A 23,664-nucleotide genomic window follows, 5' to 3' on the forward strand; every position below is an offset into this window, starting at 1 on the left:
TACTTCAGCTAGTTCAGGTTGTGGACTTGACTTATGCCTTGGGAATATGGGTTTTCTAGGGCACCTGGGTGGCTCAGTTGGTTAAGTGGCTGCCTTTGGCTCAGGTTGTGATCTGTGGGTCCTGGGATCCAGTATGTGGGCTCCCTGCTCAGTGGGAAGCCTGCTTCTCCCTCCCTCCGCCTGCCGCTCTCCCTACTTGTGCTCACGTGCTCTCTCTGCCAAATAAAGAAAGAAAATCTTAAAAAAAAAAAAAAAAAGTTTTCTCTTCAGAAGGATAGCAACTAAATTTTTCTTTGTTTTTGGTTCTTTATCCAGATAGTAACAGAAAAGGGTTTAGGAGCCTAGAGGACCCATTAAAGGGGGATATTCTGAGTACAAAGAACAAGTTTTTTGATCTGCTGCATTGCTCACCCATAGTATCTTATTAAATTTATGGATTCAACAATTCTTTGAGTGCCTGCTCTATCAGTCACTGTTCAGGGATTGGGGATAAAGCAGTGAATAAAATAGGTCCAAACAAAATTGTGCCCTCATGATTTACGTCATAATGTGTGAGTTGGACATTCTTGTTTGGAAAAAAAAAAAATGAAGGGGAGGATAATTGTGGGGGAGCTGGTGGTCGGGTGCAGTGGAATGCTTCAGAGTTTGGTATAACTTGGGTTGCAATTTGAAATAAGATAGACAAGGGGTACCTGGGTGTCTCAGTGGCTTAAGCATCTGATTTTGCCTCAGGTCATGATCCTGGGGTCATGCCCCACCAGAGGCATGAGCCAAGATCCTGCTGCTCCCTTGCCCCCTCCCCCTCCTTGTGTTCTCTGTCAAATAAAATCTTTTTTTTTTTTAATATTATATTTGTTTATTTGACAGAGAGCTAGAGTGATAGCACAAGTAAGCAGAGCGGCAGGGAGAGGGAGAGAGGGAGAGGGAGAGAGAGAGAAGCAGGCTCTGCTGAGCAGGGAGCCCGATGTGGGGCTCGATCCCAGGACCCTGGAATCATGACCCGAGCCGAAGGCAGCCGCTTAACCGAGTCACCCGGGCGCCCCCAAATAAATAAAATCTTAAAAAATAAGGAGTTCTCCAAAATGACTTTCAAGCAGAGACCTGTGGGGATGACTAAATGAGCTTTCCAGGCAAGAACATTCTAGAGGGAGCAATTGTAACCACTTTCAATCCGCAACAAGTACTACTGTGCTTAAGTTTATAGGAAATCTTTAAAAATGAACATGAAGCAAGTGTATTTCGTAATGCGTTTGGAGTATTGTTTTAGTAGCTTAGTTTTCCAAGATACGGTGTATGTGTATATTAACCATAGAAGTAGTTGATGGTTAAAATAGAAGTTTGTGCTTTGATGGTGTTGCTTTTGGTTTCAAGTGCTCTTGAAAAGGCAGATTTGTTGCCAACTTATACTGGTTATTTTTCAGAGTATTCGCAACTCTCTCTTTGTTGTTTTTATTTCTCATGCTGAGAGTGGATAAAATACACTTAATCTTCTGTACAACCAAACTGAAATGCCTGCGCTCATGCCAGGAGCCCTGCTCCGTCCTGGATTTTGGTGCGGATGTTACAGCGGTGCCTAATGTTTGTCAGACTATGCCTTGAAGTATATGGTTGAATGCGTCTGTCGAAGTTCACCCCATTAACAATAAATCTACATCAAAATTGGTAGACTTTTTTGATTTAGAGTCTTGGTATTATTGTTCTTTTAAAGTGCGGCTTGTGGTTTATAAGACAGATTGTCTGAGAATCTGAATGAAGGTAACTCTGCCACATCAGATGTAACAAAGGAAGTCATGGTCAGTTTTGTAGTTGGCATCTCATTTGGTGATTTCTTGAGAGAAAGATTCTCATTTTGTCATTCATTTTATAGTGTGTGTTGTTGCCTTGATAATAGAGTGACTTATTTTTTGCAGCCAGTGTATGCTTGTATGTGGGATTTCTGATACAGGCTGGCACATGATTTCATCCTTGATAGACTTAGGACCAAATTACTGTGTACTGATTGTGAAAAGGCTATTATGTGTTTTCTTACAAGAGGGCTTTAAGAACAGACAGCCTGACAGTAAGGTTTCTTCTTCTAACTTCTCCATTTGTGGTATAAACCAGTCCTCTAATTTCCTAAACTAAAAAACTTCCTCATAATTTGCCATCTCCTTAAACCCATCTTCCAGTCCCAAACCCATCAACTATTTCTACTCGTTTTCCATGCTTCTCCCCTCATGCAGATCCTTCATTATTAAAGTAGTTTCTTAGCTGAGTTCTTTTGCTTTATCTGGTTACCTTTGGCCGTCCACCTTGGAATACAGGTACGGGATTGATTGTCTAAAACAAAGGTGTTCTTCATGAATTTCCCACCCGGGTTAAATGAAAACTCCTCTGCTTAGTTTTCAGAGTCTGTATGACTTGGACTTCCCCAGTTTTTTTGTTTCTTCCACTTTGCACGTTGGCACTGCTTGTACTCTTTCTGCCCATACTCCATTTAGCAAGAGATTTATTCTTACATTCTTCTAGACCACTCTCCCATATTTATCATTACTCACTTGAAAATCTGTGGCACTTGTAGTTTATAGTGTAATTTTGTAGCAGTCATACTGCTATAGCTGTGTTCCTCTGTAATGCTTATAACCAGTAAAATACATGATGTGATATATGATGTGTGTAAAGCTATTTAGCATAGTGTTTGGCACAGAGTAGGCATTCAGTAAATTATTTAAATGTTTTGAAGGCCTTTAAAGGCAGGGTTTCTGTCTTACCCAGTGTAGTGCTATAACAAGCGCTTAAATGTCTTGCTGACTTAACAGTTAATAGAGCTGTTTCTTGGAAGAACAGAAGCCTATTGTAACATGCTCTAAGTCCCAACTTGTGTCCTGATTGGATAAGATCTGTTAGGTGCTAGGGTATTGGTCGTTCTTTCTTTCATTTTTTAAAAAAATGTTTTATTTATTTATTTGACAGAGAGAGATATCACAAGTAGGCAGAGAGGCAGGAAGAGACAGAGGGTAAGCAGGCTCCCTACTGAGCAGAGAGCCTGATGCGGGGCTCGATCCCAGAACCCTGAGACCGTGCATGACCTGAGCTGAAGGCAGAGGCTTTTAACCCGCTGAGCCACCCAGGCACCCCTTGGGTCTTGTTCTTTAACTGACCCCCCAGAGGTCCTTTGAGGACTTCTTTCTTGGCTGTAGGTAGCTGACACGTTTAGTGTCTTCATCTGGTCTTCCCTCTTTGTCTGTGTGCTAATCTCTTTATAAGCACACCAGCCATACTGGGTTAGGGCCCACCAGTATGACCTCATTTTTTACCTTAATTACTTCTTTAAAGGCTCTGTCTCCAAATACTGTCAGTCGTATTCTGAGGTACTGGGGGTTAGAACTTCAACAACAAAAATTGGGGGGGGGCACAGTTTTGTCTATATCAGGCACTGTGGCTCATTCTTTTTAATAGTTGTGTAATATTTCTTTGTGATATAACGTACCATTCTCTTGTTAGTTTACACGTAGGTAGTCTCCTGTTTTTGTTCCTGTAAGCAAGGCTGTGGTAAACATCCCTATGCTTACCTCTTTGCATACTTGGAGAAGTGGAGTTACTGGTCATAGAATGTACATGTTAAATTTTGGTAGGTGTTGGGCGCCTGGGTGGCTCAGTGGGTTAAGCCGCTGCCTTCGGCTCAGGTCATGATCTCGGGGTCCTGGGATCGAGCCCCGCATCGGGCTCTCTGCTCTGTGGAGAGCCTGCTTCCTCCTCTCTCTGCCTGCCTCCCTGCCTGCTTGTGATCTCTCTCTCTGTCAAATAAACAATAAAATCTTAAAAAAAAAAATTTTTTTTTTGGTAGGTGTTGGCCCAGATGGGGAAGCCTTGTTTCTTATTTTTCTCTTGTTTTGAAAGCAGAAATTTGCCTTGTGTATTATGTCCTAATCTAAAACCAGATTTTAGATGTAGTATAAACACAATCCCCTATACAAGATTGTCTAGATAATCAGATTCTAAATTGATTGGTTATTTGGGTTGCTTTATGATGATAAAAAAGAGTTCATATTTGAGTGTAAAGTGCTGTACAGAAGAGTAACCCAGTTAATTCTTACAGCCTGTGATGTTAATACTATTTATCTTATGGATAGAGAAACAGTCTTATTTTTTTTTTTTTTAAAGATTTTATTTATTTATTTGACAGAGAGATCACAAGTAGGCAGAGAGGCAGGCAGAGAGAGAGAGGAGGAAGCAGGCTCCCTGCGGAGCAGAGAGCCCGATGCGGGGCTCGATCCCAGGACCCTGGGATCATGACCTGAGCCGAAGGCAGAGGCTTTAACCCACTGAGCCACCCAGGCGCCCCGAGAAACAGTCTTTTTAAAGATTTAATTTAATTAACTAAATTAATTTAATGTTTATTTGAGAGAGAGAGAGCAGAGGAGAGGGGTGAGGGGCAGAGGGAGAAGCAGACTCCCTGCAGAGCAGAGAGCCTGATATGGGGCTCAGTCCTGGAACCCCAGTATCATGACCTGAGTGAAGGCAGACGCTCAACTGACTGAGCCATCCAGGCACCCCTTAGAGGGGTTGACTAGCTTGCCCAAAGTTGCACAAGAAGAGGATATGAGTTCAGGGCTGCTGACTTGAAAGCCTCTGTGCTTGATTACTACTCTTAGATTGTCTTCCTTGAGCACATTATTCTACAGTAAATACTTGTAGAGTTTTGTTAGTTTATCTCTTCTTAAAATAGAGTTGGATTACAACCCTTTCTGTAACACTCTGAATCCTCTCACTACGAACATGACATTTAGTTTAAACTGCTCTTCAAGATCAGAGTGTGAGGATTTTAGAAAGGATTAATTTAGCAAATAAGCCTGTCAAGTAGAAGTGAGGATTTTTCTGAATTTCCTCTTATTTATAGTGTTTCGATGATTTCATTGAACAATTGTAGTTCTGATCTTTATTGTAGGGCCATTTTGGTTTTGCAAATTTAGTTGGGGATGAGAATGGCATATTAGGTGTTTATTCTGTGCCAAGTGATCTATTTAGTTGCTTTATATACATTGTTTCTCTTTATGGCGGTTTTATAAGTTAGATGTTACTGCCTACATGAGAAATTTAAGGTGTAGAAGTGAAGTAACTTGAAATGGAACTTGAACGTTGAAATGGAGCTAAGATTTGAACCCATATTTGCTTCTCTTCAGAAATCCCGTGCTTTTTTCATGTTATTAACTTCAGTCAGCAAGGTTTTTAAAAAGTTTTTTATTTTGAATTTAATTAAAAAAAATTTCTCCTTAATATAAAGTCAGTACTGCATTAGGTCCCTTGGGAAGTGCAAGCCTAGTTTTTCGGAGCTTAAAATCTATTAGAATAGACACGTGAAAAAAACTAGCATGATCAAGTACGGAGTTTTGTGAGTCATTGGTTCAGCAAGGGCCTGTTGTGTGTTCAGTATTGAACTGTTTTCTGGCAACACAGCAGAGGCCCTGCCTTTATAGAGATTTCCTTATTTTTTATGTCTCCTTTATTGCAGTATAATAAACAAGATAATTATAGATTATGACCATACTGTAAAGGAAATAAACAGGGTAATATGAGAGAAGTAAGGAGGGCAGAAGCTGGATATTACTGGGGATAATGTGCTCAGGGGAGGCTTTTCTGAGAAGAGGATGATTTGAGCCGAGATCCAAAGAAGTCAGCAGCTTTCAGAGCAGGGGACCAGTACCAGCAAGTATCAATGATAACCTGCAGGACGGACAAGGCATATTGGAGGAATAGAAAGAAGCCCATATGTAGTTAGAGCATGGGAAGCGAAGGGGAGAGGGGTATGAAATGAGATCTAAGGACTAAGAAGGGTCTTGCTATGGGGGTTCAGAGAATTGGGGCAGGGCAGTTTTTGATAGCTGTAATAGTTAGCGAAGGTGTCTCAGAAAAGGTGGGAATTGGGGGTGGAAAGCTAGAATAGAAATAGGAGGAGTTGTAAGGCCTGACATCCAGGGTTTAGAGAGATGATGTGAATAAAGGCTTAGACTTTGAAACAAGTACACACCATATTGGATAATTCAAATAGTACCAGGCAGTCAGCAGTTGATTGGAAGGGCAGAATAAGATGCCTGGAATCTGGTGGAACAATTTTGGTCCTGTTTTTTCCCTGTTCTTTCTCTCTGTCTAGACCTCAGAGCTGTGGCAAATTCAGATTTGAGATTTGGGATAAGCAAAAATGCTGGTGTCTTTAGTTATCTGTTCTTTTTTTTTTTTTTTTAAGCATTTTATTTATTCATTTGACAGAGAGAGGTCACAAGTAGGCAGAGAGGCAGGCAGAGAGAGAGGAAGGGAAGCAGGCCCCCTGCTGAGCAGAGAGCCTGATGCGGGACTTGATCCCAGGACCCTGAGATCATGACCTGAGCCGAAGGCAGCAGCTTAACCCACTGAGCCACCCAGGCGCCCTGTTGTTGTTGTTTTTTAAAGATTTTGATTTTAAGTAATCTCTACACCCAATGTGGGGCTTAAACTCCACATCCTTGATACCAAGAGTCTCATACTCTACTGACTGAGTCAGTCGGGCGCCTATAGTTATCTGTTCTTTTTCATGAAACTAAGGGGAACTTTGAATATGTTTAATATCTCCTTGCCTTTTCTCAAGAGTATAGAAGGATACTGCCCTTAATTAAGAGACCAGAGTGGAAAAATTGCATATGAGGGTGTCAGTAATGTTACAGAGTGGTGTAGGTGTTAACTTACTTGTTTATTTTCTGGCTACTCCACTTAGGGTTGTTGCTCTAAGGAGACCTGAACTTTGTTCCAGGCACAGGAGGGATAAGGCTAGGTATAGGATAATGATGGTACTTATTAGATGGTTAAGTGCATAAGTCCCCTTCTATGTGGAAAAGTAGATCAAGACTGTTATCAAAAGTTTGTTGGTGGGACGTCTGGGTGGCTCAGTGGGTTAAAAGCCTCTGCCTTCGGCTCAGGTCATGATCCCAGGGTCCTGGGATCGAGCCCCACATCGGGCTCTCTGTTCAGCCGGGAGCCTGCTTCCTCCTCTCTCTCTCTTTGCCTGCCTCTCTGCCTACTTGTGATCTCTGTCTGTCAAATAAATAAATAAATAATCTTAAAAAAAAAAAAGTTTGTTGGTATTATTGCACATGACCTTAGGATCTAAAAAAATTTTTTTTGTCAAGTTGTGCCTTTCCTCCTGGAATTGTAATTTGAACACAATACTACTAGTACCTGTTTACACTGTGAAGTGGTTCTTGTTACAGAGAACACACCCAGAGGCTTTCTCACTGTTAAGCACATACTGTCTTGTAAATGTATGATCTATGGAGTAACTCCTATAGTTTCATCTGTTGACGCTGTTTGTCTTGTTGGAGAATATATTTTGGATGTCCCTCTCCTCTCCTCCCTAATTTACAGGTCTTGAATATTTTGAGGAAAAAGTTTTCTTCTAATTAAATAATATTCTTATACATTATTATATACTCTTCAGTTATACCAAATTTTTTGGAAATGTTAAATTAATCAATCAACTAATTAATTAATTTTAAAATATTTTATTTATTTATTTGACAGAGAGAGACACAGGGAGAGAGGGAACACAAGCAGGGGGTGTAGGAGAGGGAGAAACAGGCTTCCTGCCGAACAGAGCCCGATGTGGGGCTTGATCCCAGGACCCTGGGATAATGAGCTGAGCCGGAGGCAGACGCTTAACGACTGAGCCACCCAGGTGCCCTGGAAATGTTAAATTTAAAAATTATCTTTTTTTTTTAAGATTTTATTTATTTATTTGACAGAGATTGCAAGTAGGCAGAGAGAGAGGAGGAAGCAGGTTCCCTGCTGAGCAGAAAGCCTGATGTGGGGCTCGATGCCAGGGCCCTGGTATCATGACCCGAGCTGAAGGCAGAGGCTTTAACCCACTGAGCCACCTAGGCGCCCCTTAAAAATGATCTTATTTAAATCTTTACTACTTGAATTTTTAAGCTTTTTTTTTTTTGGGTCACAAGTATAATATAAAATGATGACTCTGGCTAGTATCCCTTGGTTTTTGCCAATTTGAGGCAAACTCAACTTTATCATAAAAATAAGGACTTGAGTTCTTACTGGATCAGACATTTTAGAATGAAGTCATTTTCATAAATGAAGCTGACACAGCAAACTTCTAGCACTGAAGACATCATCTTTTCCCATGTAGACTCAAGATCTTTATGAGTGCTGCTTCAGTTTTGTCTACCCCAGGACCCATAGAACCCTTCTCTCTTAATGTAGTTTGTAATTTCACATGTATCAGTTTCTTTCACAAGTGGCAGAAAATGGAGGAATTTGAATAATTGCTTTAATGAGTGGTTAATATTTGCCATCTGACACTCTGCATTTATTAATGCCTTTTTAAAAAAAAATTTTTTTTTTGAGGGAGTGTGCATGTATAGGGAAGCGGTGGTGGAGGGGGAGGGCGGGAGGGTGGTAGGAGGTGGAGCAGAGGGAAAGGGAGAGCAAGAATCCCAAGCAGGTTCCACGCTCAGATCTGATGAGATCATGATCTGCGCCAAAATCAAGAGTTGGATGCTTAACCAGTGGAGCCATACAGGTGCCCCTATACTGATGCATTTAATCGGCAGCTGGAGATAACTGGGAGTTTTGCAGCCATTCTGTGAGAGACGTTTGCTCAAAGAACTCGAGATGCTATGTATTTGTCAGAAACCCAAAGGTACTTTTGTTTTATGCAGCATCTGAAAAGTACATTTAGAGGAGAAGCCCCAGTATCTTATAGCAGTGAAAAGCTGTAGTAGTGCTGTTATCACTTATATTCTGACTGGGTCTACTTCTCTTGATTTTTTTTTGACCTTTTTTTGGTAAAATATCTACCAGTCTTTTTTCGAAAATCAACATGAGAAAAGCAACAGGGCTTTTGGACATGTACCATGAAGACTTTGTCCTTTAAATTTCTGTAATGACTTAATGCTAGGAGTGATTAAGTGGAGTTTGGGGGCAAAATAATTTATTCACAGCTTTTCAAGGATAGGAGAGAACAAAATAAGGTTTTTTTTAAGTTAAAAATTTTATTAGCTTTACTACCTTAAAGCAAAACAATAATACATAATTTCTGTCATTTTTATATGCTCACCCCCTTTCCTGATGATAGGATTCTGGCCTTCACTAATTTCTTCCTGTTAAAATAGACACCTAGAAGATGGAAACATAAGCAAACTAAAATAACCAATTTCTAGAGAAGATGTGCTAGCTGGCTTGGGAGTGTGGAGGAGAGGTGTAGAAAGAAAACTTTAAGATTATTTCCAGAGGATTTTCTATAAAGAAAAAATTTAAGTAATGAATAACATATTTAAAACCATGTATCTGGTAGTTAGTATAAGAAACTAAGCTTTATTATTTACATACAAAACTTAACATTCACAACAAAATGATGATGTCTCACAAAGTTCAATCAAGTAAATAGGTTTGGGATTTTATTTTACTCTCCTTAAAGCTAATAGATTAGCCTGGTATTGTTCTATGGATGCTGGCTAAAGACATGAGACTTCTGGGTCAGAGGCAAAGAATTTAATTACTAAATGCACAGCCAGCAGCAGATCAGTGTCTGTATTGCTTCTCTTTGCCCCTAAGACTTCCATGGGGAGATGCAGTGGGTTTGTGTCACAGCTTAGGAGCTCAAGTTGAGCTTGGGGAACCCACTGTTTAATGGCAAGCAGGAAGTAACACTGCTCTTTGTCCTAGAGGGAGACATTACTATATTCTTCAAGATCGTTCGCTGCGAACATAACCCATACAGCATGGCCTGGGTGGGGTGGTCAGGACCTTGCATTTCTTAGTATGCCCAGCCAGATGTGTAAGGGACCTAAGGGACCCCCCAGGTGGGAGTGGGGGAGGTGGGGGACTATCTTTACCAACACAGGGTTGTCTGCTTTTTAGTAATTGAAAAATATTTTACAAAATTCTAATTTTATTTTCCAAATTGGAGTGGATATGCTTACTATTGAAAACTAAGGCAAACTTGATCATATTAAGCTTCTTTTGTATTTTAATTAGGGCAAATCACTTGGAGCAGTAGCTGTATTGCTTTGGCTTTTTGAATGCATGCCAAAGATTTCTAAGATTATTTGCTGTTTACTGAGGACTCTGAAAACAAATTATAAAGTTGGAAAAGAATGATGTTTATGTGGTTTGTTCTTTATTTGCTTGAAGTCTGAAGAGTTGGAAAAGAGTATCAAGATACCTGGGTGTTAACAATCTGGCTTTGGGATAAGCCCTTTGCTTTTAGGCCAGACTAACTGCAAAATGATGGGATTAAGTTAGTTCATGAGAGGGTATTTCAATTCTAAAAAAAAGTTCTTATTATTTATTTTGGTTCCTTTATGTAATATCGGGTGAACTCATAATTGACCTCTCTTAAATTTTGTTTGAAGCTTAACATTTATTTCAAAGTTAGAAATATTCCTTTTATAGTATATTGTTTGTTTTGGGGGAGGAAGGTAATTATAATGGAGGTATAATAGGAAAACCAAACAAGATGATGTGTTAGAAGACCTGTATACATGTGAATGCATGGGATACATCTCTGTAGTTTGAGTACTTTGTTTTGGGTTACTTAACAGTCACATGGGCAAATGTTTAAAATATTACGCTTTGCATGTGCTACTATAATTTACAGCAAAAGGTTATATAATATACTCTCTGACATGACTGATTTGATTGAGGAGAGACGGGTGATGCTGATTTTATTTGTTTTGTCTAATCCTGCAGCCACACCATTGGATAGGTAAGGAAGGCTTGTGAAGTTCAGGATCACTATTGTCTTGATTTGTGTAGTGCCTCTTCTTTCCTGTATCTTCGGTATGAAATGGGTTACTTCAGGGTGAAATATATTTAGGATGAAAACAGTATTATTTTTGGTGTATTTCACCTTGGTGTGAAAACTGTCTTTTTTTTCTGATACCACTTATGTCTCTTCAATTCTGACACTGACTCTAAGAGTGAGTATAGACTCCATGGTTTTAAGAGCTTATCCCACAAGACTGCTTCCATTTCAGGCACCAGTTGTAAATGGGGTGCTCACTCTGTCTGGCCTTTTGCCTAGCCTGTTCCCCTGAACCCCCTCAGGTTTGACAGTTCACTAAAATGACTCACAGAACTCGAAATACATTTACTCATTTATTGTTAAGGAAAAACTCAGTAGTCAAACGGAAGAGATGTATAGACAAGGTGTGGGGAGGGGGTAGGGCACAAAGCTACTTTGTCCTTCCTCTGCATGGCACACTCCTCCACATGCTTGTGTTCACCAACTTGTTCTAGATCTCTGTTCAGGAGTTTTCACGGAGCTCAGTCTCCAGTGGGCTTCCCAGTGCCCCTTGCTGAGGTTGGTAAAGTTCCAGCCCTTTAATCACTCGATCTTTCTGGTGAGCAGTCCCTTCCTGAAACTGTTGGGGGCCCCATCGTACTGTCACCCTAAGTTACTTTAGCATAAACTCTTCTGTGAAGGAAGGGGCATTATGAAAGACAAAAGACACTACACTCCTGTCTTTTGGAAATTCCAGGGATTTTAGTAGCTCTGTACCAGGAACTCAGGAGAAAGACCAAAAACTTATATTTACTACAGTGAAAGTGCCAAAAATTTTACTTGCTTTATTTGTTTATTTATATGTTTATTTTTCTTTTCTACTTTTTTAAACTTGCTTTTCATTCAGTTTGTTTACTGTTAATATTTGACACGAGTTTTATAATCTAATTGAGAAATACATCTTTTGCAAAAGATGCTTGTTATTAGCAAAACTTAATCTTCAAATCTTTTCATGCACTGTTTATGGTATGTGCCTAGAATGAACCACTGGGCATGGGGCATCTGTAGCTAGGAAGCCTCCTTTTTCCCCATACAGATCTTTTCCCTAGGGACTGGATTGTCTGGTGGAGTTTAGTGGGCAGCTAGCCAGTAATAATGATACTACAGAGAGGGTTCCATGACTTCAAATTTAGAGCTCCAGGACTCTAGAAAACTTAAAAGGGCTGAGTTCTGATATTCTCAACAGGTAATTGGACTTCTCAAGCATTTAAGAACCTAAGAGATAGAGGTTTTATTGTGGCTCTGTGGTGGAATGGTGGGTACTGGGAAGGAATATGGTAGATACTCCTTATTTCATAATTTATTTTGCTTGTGATTGGCAGAATCACTTTTTATGCTAAAAGTTGCCCAGCCCCAGTTCTAAGTGCTGGTATAACTGAACTTCAGTATTAAAGAGTGTTTAGTTATTGATGTAAAATAACTTTTCTAGATGCTCTAGATAGCAAAATGGTAATTGGTACTACATAGCTTCTTTGCTGCTGTAGTGATTGGACATGTTTTGAAAAGGAAGCTAACATAGGACACAGACATGTCTGTCCTAGTTACTTCCATGTTGCTGAAGCTGGCGTTTTATGTATTGCAAAGCCACAGTCTTTTCCCTGGTTGCCTGCTCCTTCCCCATCTGTGGCTCGTCTGGTGACTTCTTAATACATGTCAAATTTTTGGTAGAATTGTCTTAATTAAATTGTGGCTTGACCACTTTGTAGTTGCAGCTAAATTTACTACATTTGTAATAAGAACAATGAGTACTATATTTTGGAAATAAAAAAATTTACGTGTTCTTTTCTTTTCTTTCTTTTTTTTTTTTTTTAAAGATTTTATTTATTTGACAGAGAGAGAGATCACAAATAGGCAGAGAGACAGAGAGAGAGATGAGGAGAAGCAGGCTCCCTGCTGAGCAGAGAGCCCAATGCGGGACTCCATCCCAGGCCCCTGGGATCACGACCTGAGCTGAAGGCAGAGGCTTAACCCACTGAGCCACCCAGGCGCCCCTACGTGTTCTTTTCTAAGTGGGTTGGAATTGTTGGTATTTTAAAAATTTATATTGGCTTAAAAGTGCCTTTAATTATTCAGGAGTAATAGCTAACATTTAGTAAGCATTTACTGTATGCCTGGCACTGTTCTAAATTCTTTACATGTATTAATCAACATAGTTTATGAAGAAGGTCTTAACTATTTTCATTTTTAGAGAAGGGAAAACAGTCACAGACAAGTAACTTGATTAAGGTCATATAGCTAGAGTGGTAGACCCAGTCTGACTCTTGAACCAATGCTTTTAGCAGGGGACCCAAAACCAGTTTCTGACACATTGCTGAGTTTAGGTCAGGAAGACAAAGAAATGGAAGATTTATGGGAATATAGAAAGGGGAAGAGCAAACCCTGTCTTACTAATTCCTGTTCTCGTCTCCCAATAAAAACTAGTAGTTGTCTACAGGGTGAAGAAATAAATAGGAAATGAACTTAGCTTCTGTTTGTTGCTTCCTCCTCTCTCTCCCTCTTCCCAGTGCTGGCAGCTGTCATAGGTATATACTTGCCACTCCATTTGCAGTAATCATGTTTGTTTTAATCACTGTCACTTCTCAGGAGAGGTAGTGACTAGTATAGTGTTTAGAGCAGGGGCTTGGCAGTCATACCACTTGGATTTAAATTCCAGTTCTGCCATTAACTGGTTGAGTAATCTTGGCCGACTTAACTTTACCGAGCTTCACACTTTTCTTACCTGCAAAATGTACAAAAGTGTGTAATATGTTTAGAACAGTATATAGCACATAGTAAGAACTATTTAAGTATTTGCTCCTATTATTATTAGTTGAGAACACTATTAGGTTAAGCCAGTAATTGAAGCAGCTCTGAAGTATCTTGATTCATGCGCTCTCAGTATCTAACATGAGTTTTTCCTTACTAAATATGTAAAATGCCTTGTTGATACCCCTAATTCATGTAGGTAATTTTGATTCTACTTTTAGAAGTTCACTTCTAGATGATCTAAAATGTTCTCATGTTGCTGGTATTCCTTGTCTTGCTATCATGTGAAGTAGTAGTTCTCAAGCTTCACTGTACATTAGGATTATGTAGGGAGTGTTGAGTTTTTTTTTTTCTTTTTTAAAGATTTTATTTATTTATTTGACAGAGATCACAAGTAGGCGGAGTGGCAGGCAGAGAGAGGAGGAAGCATGCTCCCTGCTGAGCATAGAGCCCAATGCAGGGGGCTCCATCCCAAGACCCTGGGATTAAGACCTGAGCTGAAGGCAGAGGCTTTAACCCACTGAACCACCCTGGTGCCCCAGGAGTGTTGAGTTCTGATTTAAGATTTGGGGTGAGGATCTAGGAATCTGAATTGTTAATAAACCCATTCCAGGTAATTCTGGTTGTCTGATAATTTTGGAATTACTGATTTAGAGGCTGAATTCAAACATGTAGGTAGTGATGATTTATAGACTAAAAACATTTAAATAATTAGTCATTTAACAGTAGTGATTGGCTGTATTTTCATAATAAATTATTTTGTTAACACCTGTTAGGTAACTTATTTTTAGGAACTACTCTGTAAAATACAGAAATAAGTTACAGGAAATAACAAAAGAAAAGTTCAGAAGTCTTCAGGGGAAGAAATATTTGGGTGGATTTCTTGTTTCATTTATTTTTGTGTGTGCGTCATTAGCTAAATAGCAAATATATTCGGTTCATTTTAACTTACATTTTTGGTATACCTATTATGTGCAAACTGTGAAAAGTTTTGATTCGGTAATAATCCACCAGTTTAAGTTTTGACCCACAGGATGAAAATATGATGTGAAATAGGATCGATTTAACTAGCACACTTGGTAGATGAATTTTTGTATATTGGATATGTGCTATGAGCTGTGAGGTCTTTTTATTTAATCTTTATAACAGCCGTGCAGGGTGTTGATGTAATTAGTTCTGTTTTACAAATGAAAACACTTAGGCAAAAAGAGGTTAAGAACCTTGCCCAGGTCACTAGTAAGTGCTGAGCAGAGATTAAAGCCCAGTTTTCCTGGGGCGCCTGGGTGGCTCAGTGGGTTAAAGCCTCTGCCTTCGGCTCAGGTCATGATCCCAGGGTCCTGGGATAGAGCCCCGCATCGGGCTCTCTGCTCCGCAGGGAGCCTGCTTCCTCCCCTCTCTCTCTGCCTGCCTCTCTGCCTACTTGTGATCTCTGCCTGTCAAATAAATAAATAAAATATTAAAAAAAACAAAAACAAAAAAAACCCCAGTTTTCCTGACTTCAAAGTTAAGAACATTACTGTTACTTATAAATGAAGTTCATGTACTTTGGATATTCTTTTCCAGCTTTTTAGGCAGGACACACAAAGAAGGACCCAGGTGACTTGGGGGGCTGTTTATTCTTCTGGTACAGGAAAAGATAACAGACTTCTGAAAGTTCTGAAAATAGTAATGTTTGTTCAGTGATCTAGCCAGACTAATTCAGAACACATCTCCGTTACACAATCTATTACCTTCCATTGGAAAACCTTAAAGATTGCCCTCAGAAAGTTTGTCATTTAGTTTTAATGAATTTGTGCTTAAGAATACAGAGAGGAGAGACACCTGGGTGACTCAGTTGGTTTTGTGTCTTGACTCTTTATCTAGGGTTGAGTCTTGATCTCTCGGTCATGAGTTCAAGACCTGTGTATGCTGGGAGTAGAACCTAATTTAAAAAAAAAAATGCTGAAAGATTATGAGCCCATTTGAAATAGTGTTACCTTTGTTCCCAAACTTAGATTGTAGATTTCTTCTAGTACAAATTGTGTTGTATCCATATGTTTTACTTCACAGTTGGAAGTTTCCTGGTGGCCAGAATGATTTCCCCTCTCTTTTTAAAGATTAATTTATTTGAGAGAGAGAGAGAGAGAAAGAAAGAGAGTGGTGGAAGGGGCAGAAGGAGAGAATCTTCAAGTGGACTCCCAGTGGAGCACGGATCCTGACTCAGAGCTGGATCTCACAATCCATGGGATCGTGGCCTGAGCAGAAACCCAAGGAGGTGGGCACTTAACCAACTGAGCCACCCAGACACCCCAAGAGTGATCTCATTAACATATTCTTATTCTTCACTGGTGTCAGAGAGAGATACTAAGTTTAAAGTTTGCACAGACAGAACCGGTATTCTAAGACTGCTGTTTGTGATGGGCTGCTGAAGACTGCTAATTTTGGTGGAATTTCCAAATATATTTTTAATATATAAAAAAGGGAATTCAGTGTGAATCTGATGTAAATTATTCTTTTTAAATCAGTTATGAATGAAAGCACTTCTCTGGAGTGTTTTAGACTAGCTCCAGCCTTGTCCATCACAGCTTGTGGTAGTTGTGATTTTAGCACATGAGGCAGTCATATTCATAGTTCTGATCATGGGAACTTCTTGTTCTCAGTGTCGGCTTTCTTATTCCCTAGGGAATCTTACAAAAATTTCAAGAAACGGTGGCTTTTCCCCCCATTAGAATTTTGAAGCTTATAAGTGGCCTGTTGATTTTGTATTTTCTTGTTAGTATGGTATACAGAATGAAAATAAGGAGCTTCATAGGTAGGGATGACAATTTGATTTCAACCATGATTAAAATTTTAGAAGAAGCATTTTATTTACCTTAGATGTTTTTGAAAGAGCCCTCAAAAGTGGTCAGTTTTACTGTAATTTACTAGAATTTCTGTGGTGCTAATACAGTTTTCTTCTGCATTTAACACTTCTAAATTTAGGATATATTTAAAAATCATTGGCTTCTTAGAGTCTGTGAAAGATCGTAATTAGGATATCAATTCTGCTGTTTTAACAGAGAAATCCAAAATACTAGGGACTTAATGGAAGAGAAATTTCTTTCTTTCTTCTTTAAGAGTCCTGGAGGCGGTCCAGGGCTGGCCCTTCCTATTATGTTACTCATCCTTAACATGTAATTTGTGTCTTGTGGTTCAGTATGACTGCGTCAGCTCTCATCATCACGTCTGCATTCCAGCCTACAGGCTGGAGCAGGGAGACTGTTCCCTTTGCTATTAAGGCGACTCTTGAAGGTTGTTTCATCTGTAATTTCCACTCCCCTTAATCACAGTGGTCACATCCAGCTGCAAAGGAATTTAGGAAATGTAGTCTCTCTTTATTGGGGACCACATGCTTAAGTGAAAATTCTGTTACTAAAGAAGAAAGGAAGAACTGGCAGACCGCTAGCAGTCTCTGCCACAGTGGTCGATGATTACTTTCTGCCCAGTATTGTTGATTAAACTCTACTTAAAAAAATCACCTGGTAACAATAATCAGGAGAAATAGAAGATAGAAGGACTGAACTTGAAATAGATTTGTAGGCACCTGGAAAATATTCTGTAGAATATTCTCTGCTTACCTTTCTTTTCTTCACTGTGAATTGAAAAGAAATTCTACAGAAGACCTTATTATTATTTTTTTTTAACCAGAACATTACGTTTTTTTTCAGCAGTAGATTGAGGAGCGTGAGAAGACAGCTATTCTTCTTTTCTCTTCTTTATTATTATATAAAAGACATTCTTTAGGAGTAATTCTCTATAATTTGTACTCAGTGTGCTAAATTATTTTGATAAATAATTTTGATTTAGTTTAGGGTTTAAGATCTTTAACCTTTAATATTATATTAGTATGAGTGCTTCTTCAGTGCATTATAAGCAGAAGGGAAAGAACAAGATAAAAGGAGGTTAAATAAAGAGAAATACAATCAGGATGATTTTGATGAGGAATGGGAGAGTGTATATTTCCTGTAAGTTACTCCTACTGTATCTACAGAGATGTTAACAATTTGTAACTCATCATGATTAAGAGTTGTGATGGATACTGTAGGACAAAGTAGGCATGGCAGTCAGCCCAGTTAGGTGGTTCTGACATTTTTATGTTTAGTAAGGTGGTGGTTTTGGCAACCCCTTCAGGATTGTAATTGAACTAGGACTTTATCTTAAAAGGTAGGAATACAGGGCATGATGTTTCTTTTTTATTCTCCCAGAAAAATTTTAAAGTTTTCATTGATGGCTTGGTGGGTGGCTGGCCTTGGTTTTAGCTCAGGTCATGATCTCAGGGTCCTGGGATTGAGCCCCATGTTGGGCATCATGCTCAGTGGGGAGCCTGCTTTGAGGATTCTCCCCCTTCTTCTGCCCCTCCCCTGCGTGCATGCTTTTTCTCTCTAAGATAAATAAGTCTTAAAAAAATTTTTTTTTTTCGTTAGCTTTAAGATGCCATTTATCCTGATTTCTTAGATGTCAGAATGTGGAGGGGGGGATGACTGGTAATGATTTTAAGAATCCTTCAGTAAAGACATGTTCTGATTTTAGAGATGTTTATTTATTTATAAGAGATTTTATTTATGGGGGAGCCCAAGTTGGGGGGATGAGCTGAGGGAGAGGGAGAAGCAGACTCCCCTCAGAGCAGGGAGCCCAGTGTGGGGCTCCATCCCAGGATCCTGGGATCATGACCTGAGGAGAAGGTAGATGCTTAACCAACTGAGTCAGGCACCTGATTTTAGAGATGTTTAAATGTGAAAGCAAGCATCTATGAACTGATGAAATATAATAAATCTTCAGTGCATTTGTAATCAGTAGCTTCTTACAGTGGAGAACTATAGTAAGGTAAACTTAATTTTATCTGTTCATAAGTCAGTGTGCTTTAGAGTGATCTCTTTATTATAAATGTGTGGGTTTTGGCCTCTTCGTGCCATGAATATTGAGTTAGTAACTAGGCAACCTGGTGTCAAAAGAGCTGCTGAGACCAGGGATCACCCTGATCTTTTTCCAGTTCCTCTGTTACAAGGGGTTGGTGGTGGTGCTCTGTAGCCTGTGGGTTACAGCCTGAGTAACTGTAGCTCTAAGAGTGGATAAATGGACCAGCCTTTAAATCAGTGACTTCTGTATTGCAGTCTAGGACAAATATATGCGTGCACATGTACACACAACTGAAGAAAGAGTTTCACACAGTCACGTGGCACACTACATGGGATTCATTCTGAAATGGCCTCTTCTCTTTCTTTTTTTTTTTTTTTTTTAATTTTGTTATTAGAGAGAGCACATTGGCAATGGGGGAGGGGCAGAGAGAGGGAGGGAGAGAGAGAAGCCCATGCAGGCTCCACACCCAGTGCAGAGCACAGGGCTTGATCTCATAACTTCTTGAGATCATGACCTGATCCAAAATCAGAAGTGGGACACTTAACTGAATTACACAGATGCTTCCTTCTCTTTCATTATAGAAATAAATATGCTGTCCCTTACCCTACTTTGGACTTTTAAAGACGTTGAAAACAACAGGGATCAGAAACTTAAGAAAATTGACTCTAATTTGTTATTATGACTTTAAACTAGTCACAATTTTTCCTTTAAGGTTCTTTCAGCCACAGTAGTTGGGGTGCTAGTTCTGTTCTTGCTCTGAATGAATCTTTTGCTAGTAGAAGAAATAAAAATAAATATATCACTACAAATGAAACAAATGTCCTTCATCTTTTTTGTAGGTCATCACTGAATTTTGAAGTATTTTAAGTGGATACAAAACTGTTCCAGCAATGCAGACAATTAAGTGTGTTGTTGTGGGTGATGGTGCTGTTGGTAAAACATGTCTCCTGATATCCTACACAACAAACAAATTTCCATCTGAGTATGTACCGACTGTAAGTATAAAGGCTTCCATTTGCTAGTGAAATGTTTTCTGTTTGGATCTTTTGAAAACTCTGTGTACTGAAATTTTTCTTTTGTCTGCCTTTGTGTCCTCTTTTTAAAGATCTGTCATGGGTAAATTATATTCACTTTAAAATTAACAGCTGAAAAATCAGTAAAGAGTCAGAGGGGTGATAACAAGGGTTTGCAAGAAGTGCTGGGAGACCAAACTCCAATAGACAAGATTCTTCAAAGAGTGATGGTCTCAGTTTGGAGAAGTATGCTCAGTGTCTTGGAATGAGATGACTTTGGGGGAGGTGGGTGGATAACTTGGCCAGTGAGGAATCAGTGCTTGGAGGTCTAGGATGCTTTTTGGGGTCTTGTAACTTCAGAGAAAGTAGTATGTGTCTCCGTTTATTTTCTGTAGGGGGTAGAAGAGGATCTCATGGAGCTGTTGTCTTAGCAGTAAATGGAGCTCCAAATTGCTTTTAAAGGGCAGAGACCTGTTTTTGTTAGGAGAACACTAGCAGAAGCCTTTGGGCATTCTCTCCCACAAATGCTATGCTTTCTTTCTTTCTTTCTTTCTTTTTTTTTTTTTTTTTAAAGATTTTATCCATTTATTCGACAGACAGAGATCACAAGTAGGCAGAGAGGCAGGCAGAGAGAGAGGTGGGGGAAGCAGGCTCCCCACTGATCAGAGAGCTTGATGCAGGTCTCGATCTAGGACCCTGAGATCGTGACTTGAGCCGAAGGCAGAGGCTTAACCCACAGAGCCACCCAGGTGCCCCCCACAAATGCTTTTTATCAGCTCCTTAGAAGAGTAGGGGGAAAATGGGAATAACAAAGACAATGAAGTGAAAGAGAAGAGTTCTTTGGAGTGACACTGACTTGTAAAGGAATGTGTTTGGAAGGATCCACTGTTTGTTCCAGGTTGGGTGACCCAATCCAGTGGTATAATGTTGTTAAACACAGGCGTTCCTTCAGTATGCACGCTGAGCTAGGGTTGGCCTGGCTTTCAGTAAGCACCTATGTTAAGTGAGTTATTTTAGGGGTTATGAAGAACCTATATATGATTAATATGAAATTAGTATTGTTTGGATGTAAAAAGGAAGAAAATGTCTGAATACTTCAGGTTAATCTTTTTTTTTTTTTTTTTTAAGATTTTATTTATTTATTTAACAGACAGAGATCACAAGTAGGCAGAGAGGCAGGCAGAGAGAGAGAAAGAGAGGGAAGCAGGCTTCCTGCGGAGCAGAGAGCCCGATGCGGGGCTTGATCCCAGGACCCTGAGATCATGACCGGAGCCGAAGGCAGCAGCCCAAACCACTGAGCCACCCAGGCGCCCCACTTCAGGTTAATCTTAAGAGACATGAACATTGTTAAGAGAATGAATACAGGTTAAAGGCTTGGTGATTTTGTTTAATTAGAATTGACAGTTTATAATATCCCGAAGCAGATTAAGTGAGTGGGCCAAGGCTGTAGGAAGCAGAAAGGTTAAGTTTCTTGGAGGGGGAGAATTTGAGGTATAATTAAATATAAGATCATATTTTGGGATTGACCCATTTGTGACTGGGACATGGTAAGTGGAAAGTTCTGAGGTTAAGAGGGACTTGTAGGGGATTTTCAGAGATACAGGAATCTTGTTTCAGAGTGAGGACAGCTATTGGAATTTTGGCGTTTCAGTCTCCATTAAAATTATTTTCTTGTAAACATGATTTCTGAGTCTGTGTTATGATTTCTGTCATGAGGTGTTCTGTTTAAGGGGTCTAGCAGGTGTCTCATACATGTGTTTGTATGTGGGTATCTGAAAGACGGGTTAGGTATGACTTAAAAAATAATCTATATGGTTGAGAGCTTAACCACATTCATTATAGTTTTCCTTGTTTTTTTTTTTTAAATTAAATATTTATTTATTTGAGATAAGCAAGAGAGAGAGCATGAGCAGGGGCAGAGGGGGAGAGGGAGAAGCAGACTCCCTGCTGAGCAGGGAGTAGGCCGAAGGGTTCCATCCCAGGACCCAGGGATTATGACCTGAGCTAAAGGCAGACACTTAACTGATGGAGCCACTCAGGTGCCTCTTTCTTGTTCTTGTTATCAAGAACTGACTTTCCTTTAACTACCACCTGCCCGGTGCCCTTGCTTTCACTCTTGTTTACAAACAATTCATTAAAGCTTGAACCAGAAAGTTAGAGTTAGATGAAGCAGGGCTGATCTGAAAATATAACATCCTTCTAGTTGGAAAGATTTTCATTTGTCAGTTGGAAAGATTTTCATTTGTCAGTTCGGAAAAATCCATGAATTATCGTTGGGTCTTTTTTCATTTAGCACCATTACCTCCCATTTTCACAAATAATTTAGCACAACCAATATTAGTATATACAGAGTTTGTCATGGGTTTTAGAGTATTCGAAAATAAAAGCATCTAGTCACAGAAGGTCTCTTATATAAGAACCATGAAGGTCTCTTCAGTCATGTGGTTTGTATTCAGTAACATAAGTTTTAATCATGAAATCTCAACAAATAATCTGCCAGCCTTTTCTTGGACACTTTCCTTGACTTGAGGGAACCTTAATTTCTTTCTGATGGGCTTGTTTGTAACAAGGCGCTTCTTGTCTTGAACCCTGAAAGGAAGAAGATTTTCATGGATCTAGGATATTTAAATTGTAGATTAAAATGAAAGGGTCTGTGAAGAATTAATTTCTTAGAAATCAGATTGAGCATTAAGGTAAACTGTAAGCTTACTGTCTCAAAGTTTTAAACTTGAAGAGGATTGTTTTGGGTAGCTCGGGACTCTGCTTCTGTGACACCTCTAGCTTTTCTGTGGCTTTTAATCCAGGCTGCTGGGGTAGAGCAGACCTCCCAGAGTACATTCCCTGTCCCTTTTTCCCAAGAATCATTTAGTTCATGCAAGGGTTTAGTTGGCAAGGTTTGTTATATAAGAACCATTTGGGCTAAGAGAGGTTTAAGTCTTAGGAAGGAAATATTGCCTTTACTTAAGAGTTGTTCTATCCCAATTTGACCATCCCCTTGCATACTAATGATGTTGTATTTTTGTGTTTTTAGGTTTTTGACAACTATGCAGTCACAGTTATGATTGGTGGAGAGCCATATACTCTTGGACTTTTTGATACTGCAGGTGAAAACTTGGTATCTTTTATGTTTTAGTCTATAAGTATTAACAGTTGCTGGTTGTCTGTCTTTTTTTTGCGGACATTTTGGGAAACTAGCATATTAGTAAACCACTTGCCTTTTGTTAATACTTTAGTAGGATTGGATATCGTGATGGCCGATACTTGACTCAAGAGGCAGTCCCAGAGCTGGAATCACAATAGGAGTTTGGAGTTCCTTGGGTGCATGGTGTGGAAGGAAATTAAGTAGGGTGAAATAAAGTACATGTGCGGATAGCTTCTTAGATAGTTTGTTATTTTAACTATATCTGAAACTGCTTTGAACATGAACCAGTACCTAGCTCATATTATTGACCTTTGAGGTCAGTTTTTGAAATTGAAGGAATAAATTGCTTTCTTCCTTAAGTATACCCAGTTTCTCAGTGTTATTTCCTCGTTGTTTTAACAGTGGCTGCACAGCTTAATTTCTGACTTCTCTCTGTAGTCTCGGTTATTATCAGCTTAATTATGCAAAGGAAAATTTCAGAAAGGTAATCTTTTCATATTTAGGAATTCTAAGTGCTTCACATCTTATGTGTGCTCCTCTCCCTCTCTGCCAGCTGCCATACTGCCCTGATGGAGTGTGGTGTACTGCTCACCTTTAGGGACTGTCTAGATTTAGTTGGGAGGGTGAAATGGAGAGACAGTGGGACAGTGGTAAGCAGTTCATTTTAGAGATCAGTGGCTTTCTAATGTTGGTTTAGGCCCTGAAATGTTCATGAATTAAAATTTACAAGAGTAATGGTGTACGGAAGGAAATTTGGAAAATAGAAAAAACAATGACCTGTACTTCATTATAGGTGAGGGATTTTTCTGTGTTTGTGTGTGCCCTTGGAGGCAATCTGTATGCAGAAAAAAGATAACTTATGGCCTCTTGGGGTTGAAAATTAATTTTATATTTTATTTTAAAATTTCAAATCAGTATTTAATCAGTATTTTGCTTTTTAGCTGAAGTGAAGTATAATACAATAGAATTCAGTCATTTTATGTGTCAGTTTGAGTTTTACTGACTATATAGTCATGTAACCTCCACCATTATCAAGGTCTGTCACCTAAAAAATTTTCTTGTGTTCTTTCCCAGGCAGCCAC

The 23,664-nt window shown here is 39.4% G+C and overlaps 1 protein-coding gene across 2 annotated transcripts in view; it reads left to right on the forward strand.

Annotated features, from left to right (window-relative positions):
• The window catches only part of CDC42 (cell division cycle 42), a 48,457-nt gene that overhangs the window by 10,112 nt on the left and 14,681 nt on the right, over window positions 1-23,664 (forward strand). For both annotated transcript variants that reach the window (XM_004741241.3, XM_004741240.3), the window contains exons 2-3: window positions 19,267-19,422; window positions 22,472-22,544. In XM_004741241.3, the coding sequence (XP_004741298.1) occupies window positions 19,318-19,422; window positions 22,472-22,544 (178 nt within the window). In that variant the 5' untranslated portion in view covers window positions 19,267-19,317. The remainder of the gene's footprint in view (window positions 1-19,266; window positions 19,423-22,471; window positions 22,545-23,664) is intronic.

Source organism: Mustela putorius, unplaced genomic scaffold (assembly GCF_011764305.1).
Source record: "Mustela putorius furo isolate JIRA1106 unplaced genomic scaffold, ASM1176430v1.1 tig00003853_pilon_pilon_pilon, whole genome shotgun sequence".
Lineage (NCBI taxonomy): Eukaryota > Metazoa > Chordata > Mammalia > Carnivora > Mustelidae > Mustela > Mustela putorius.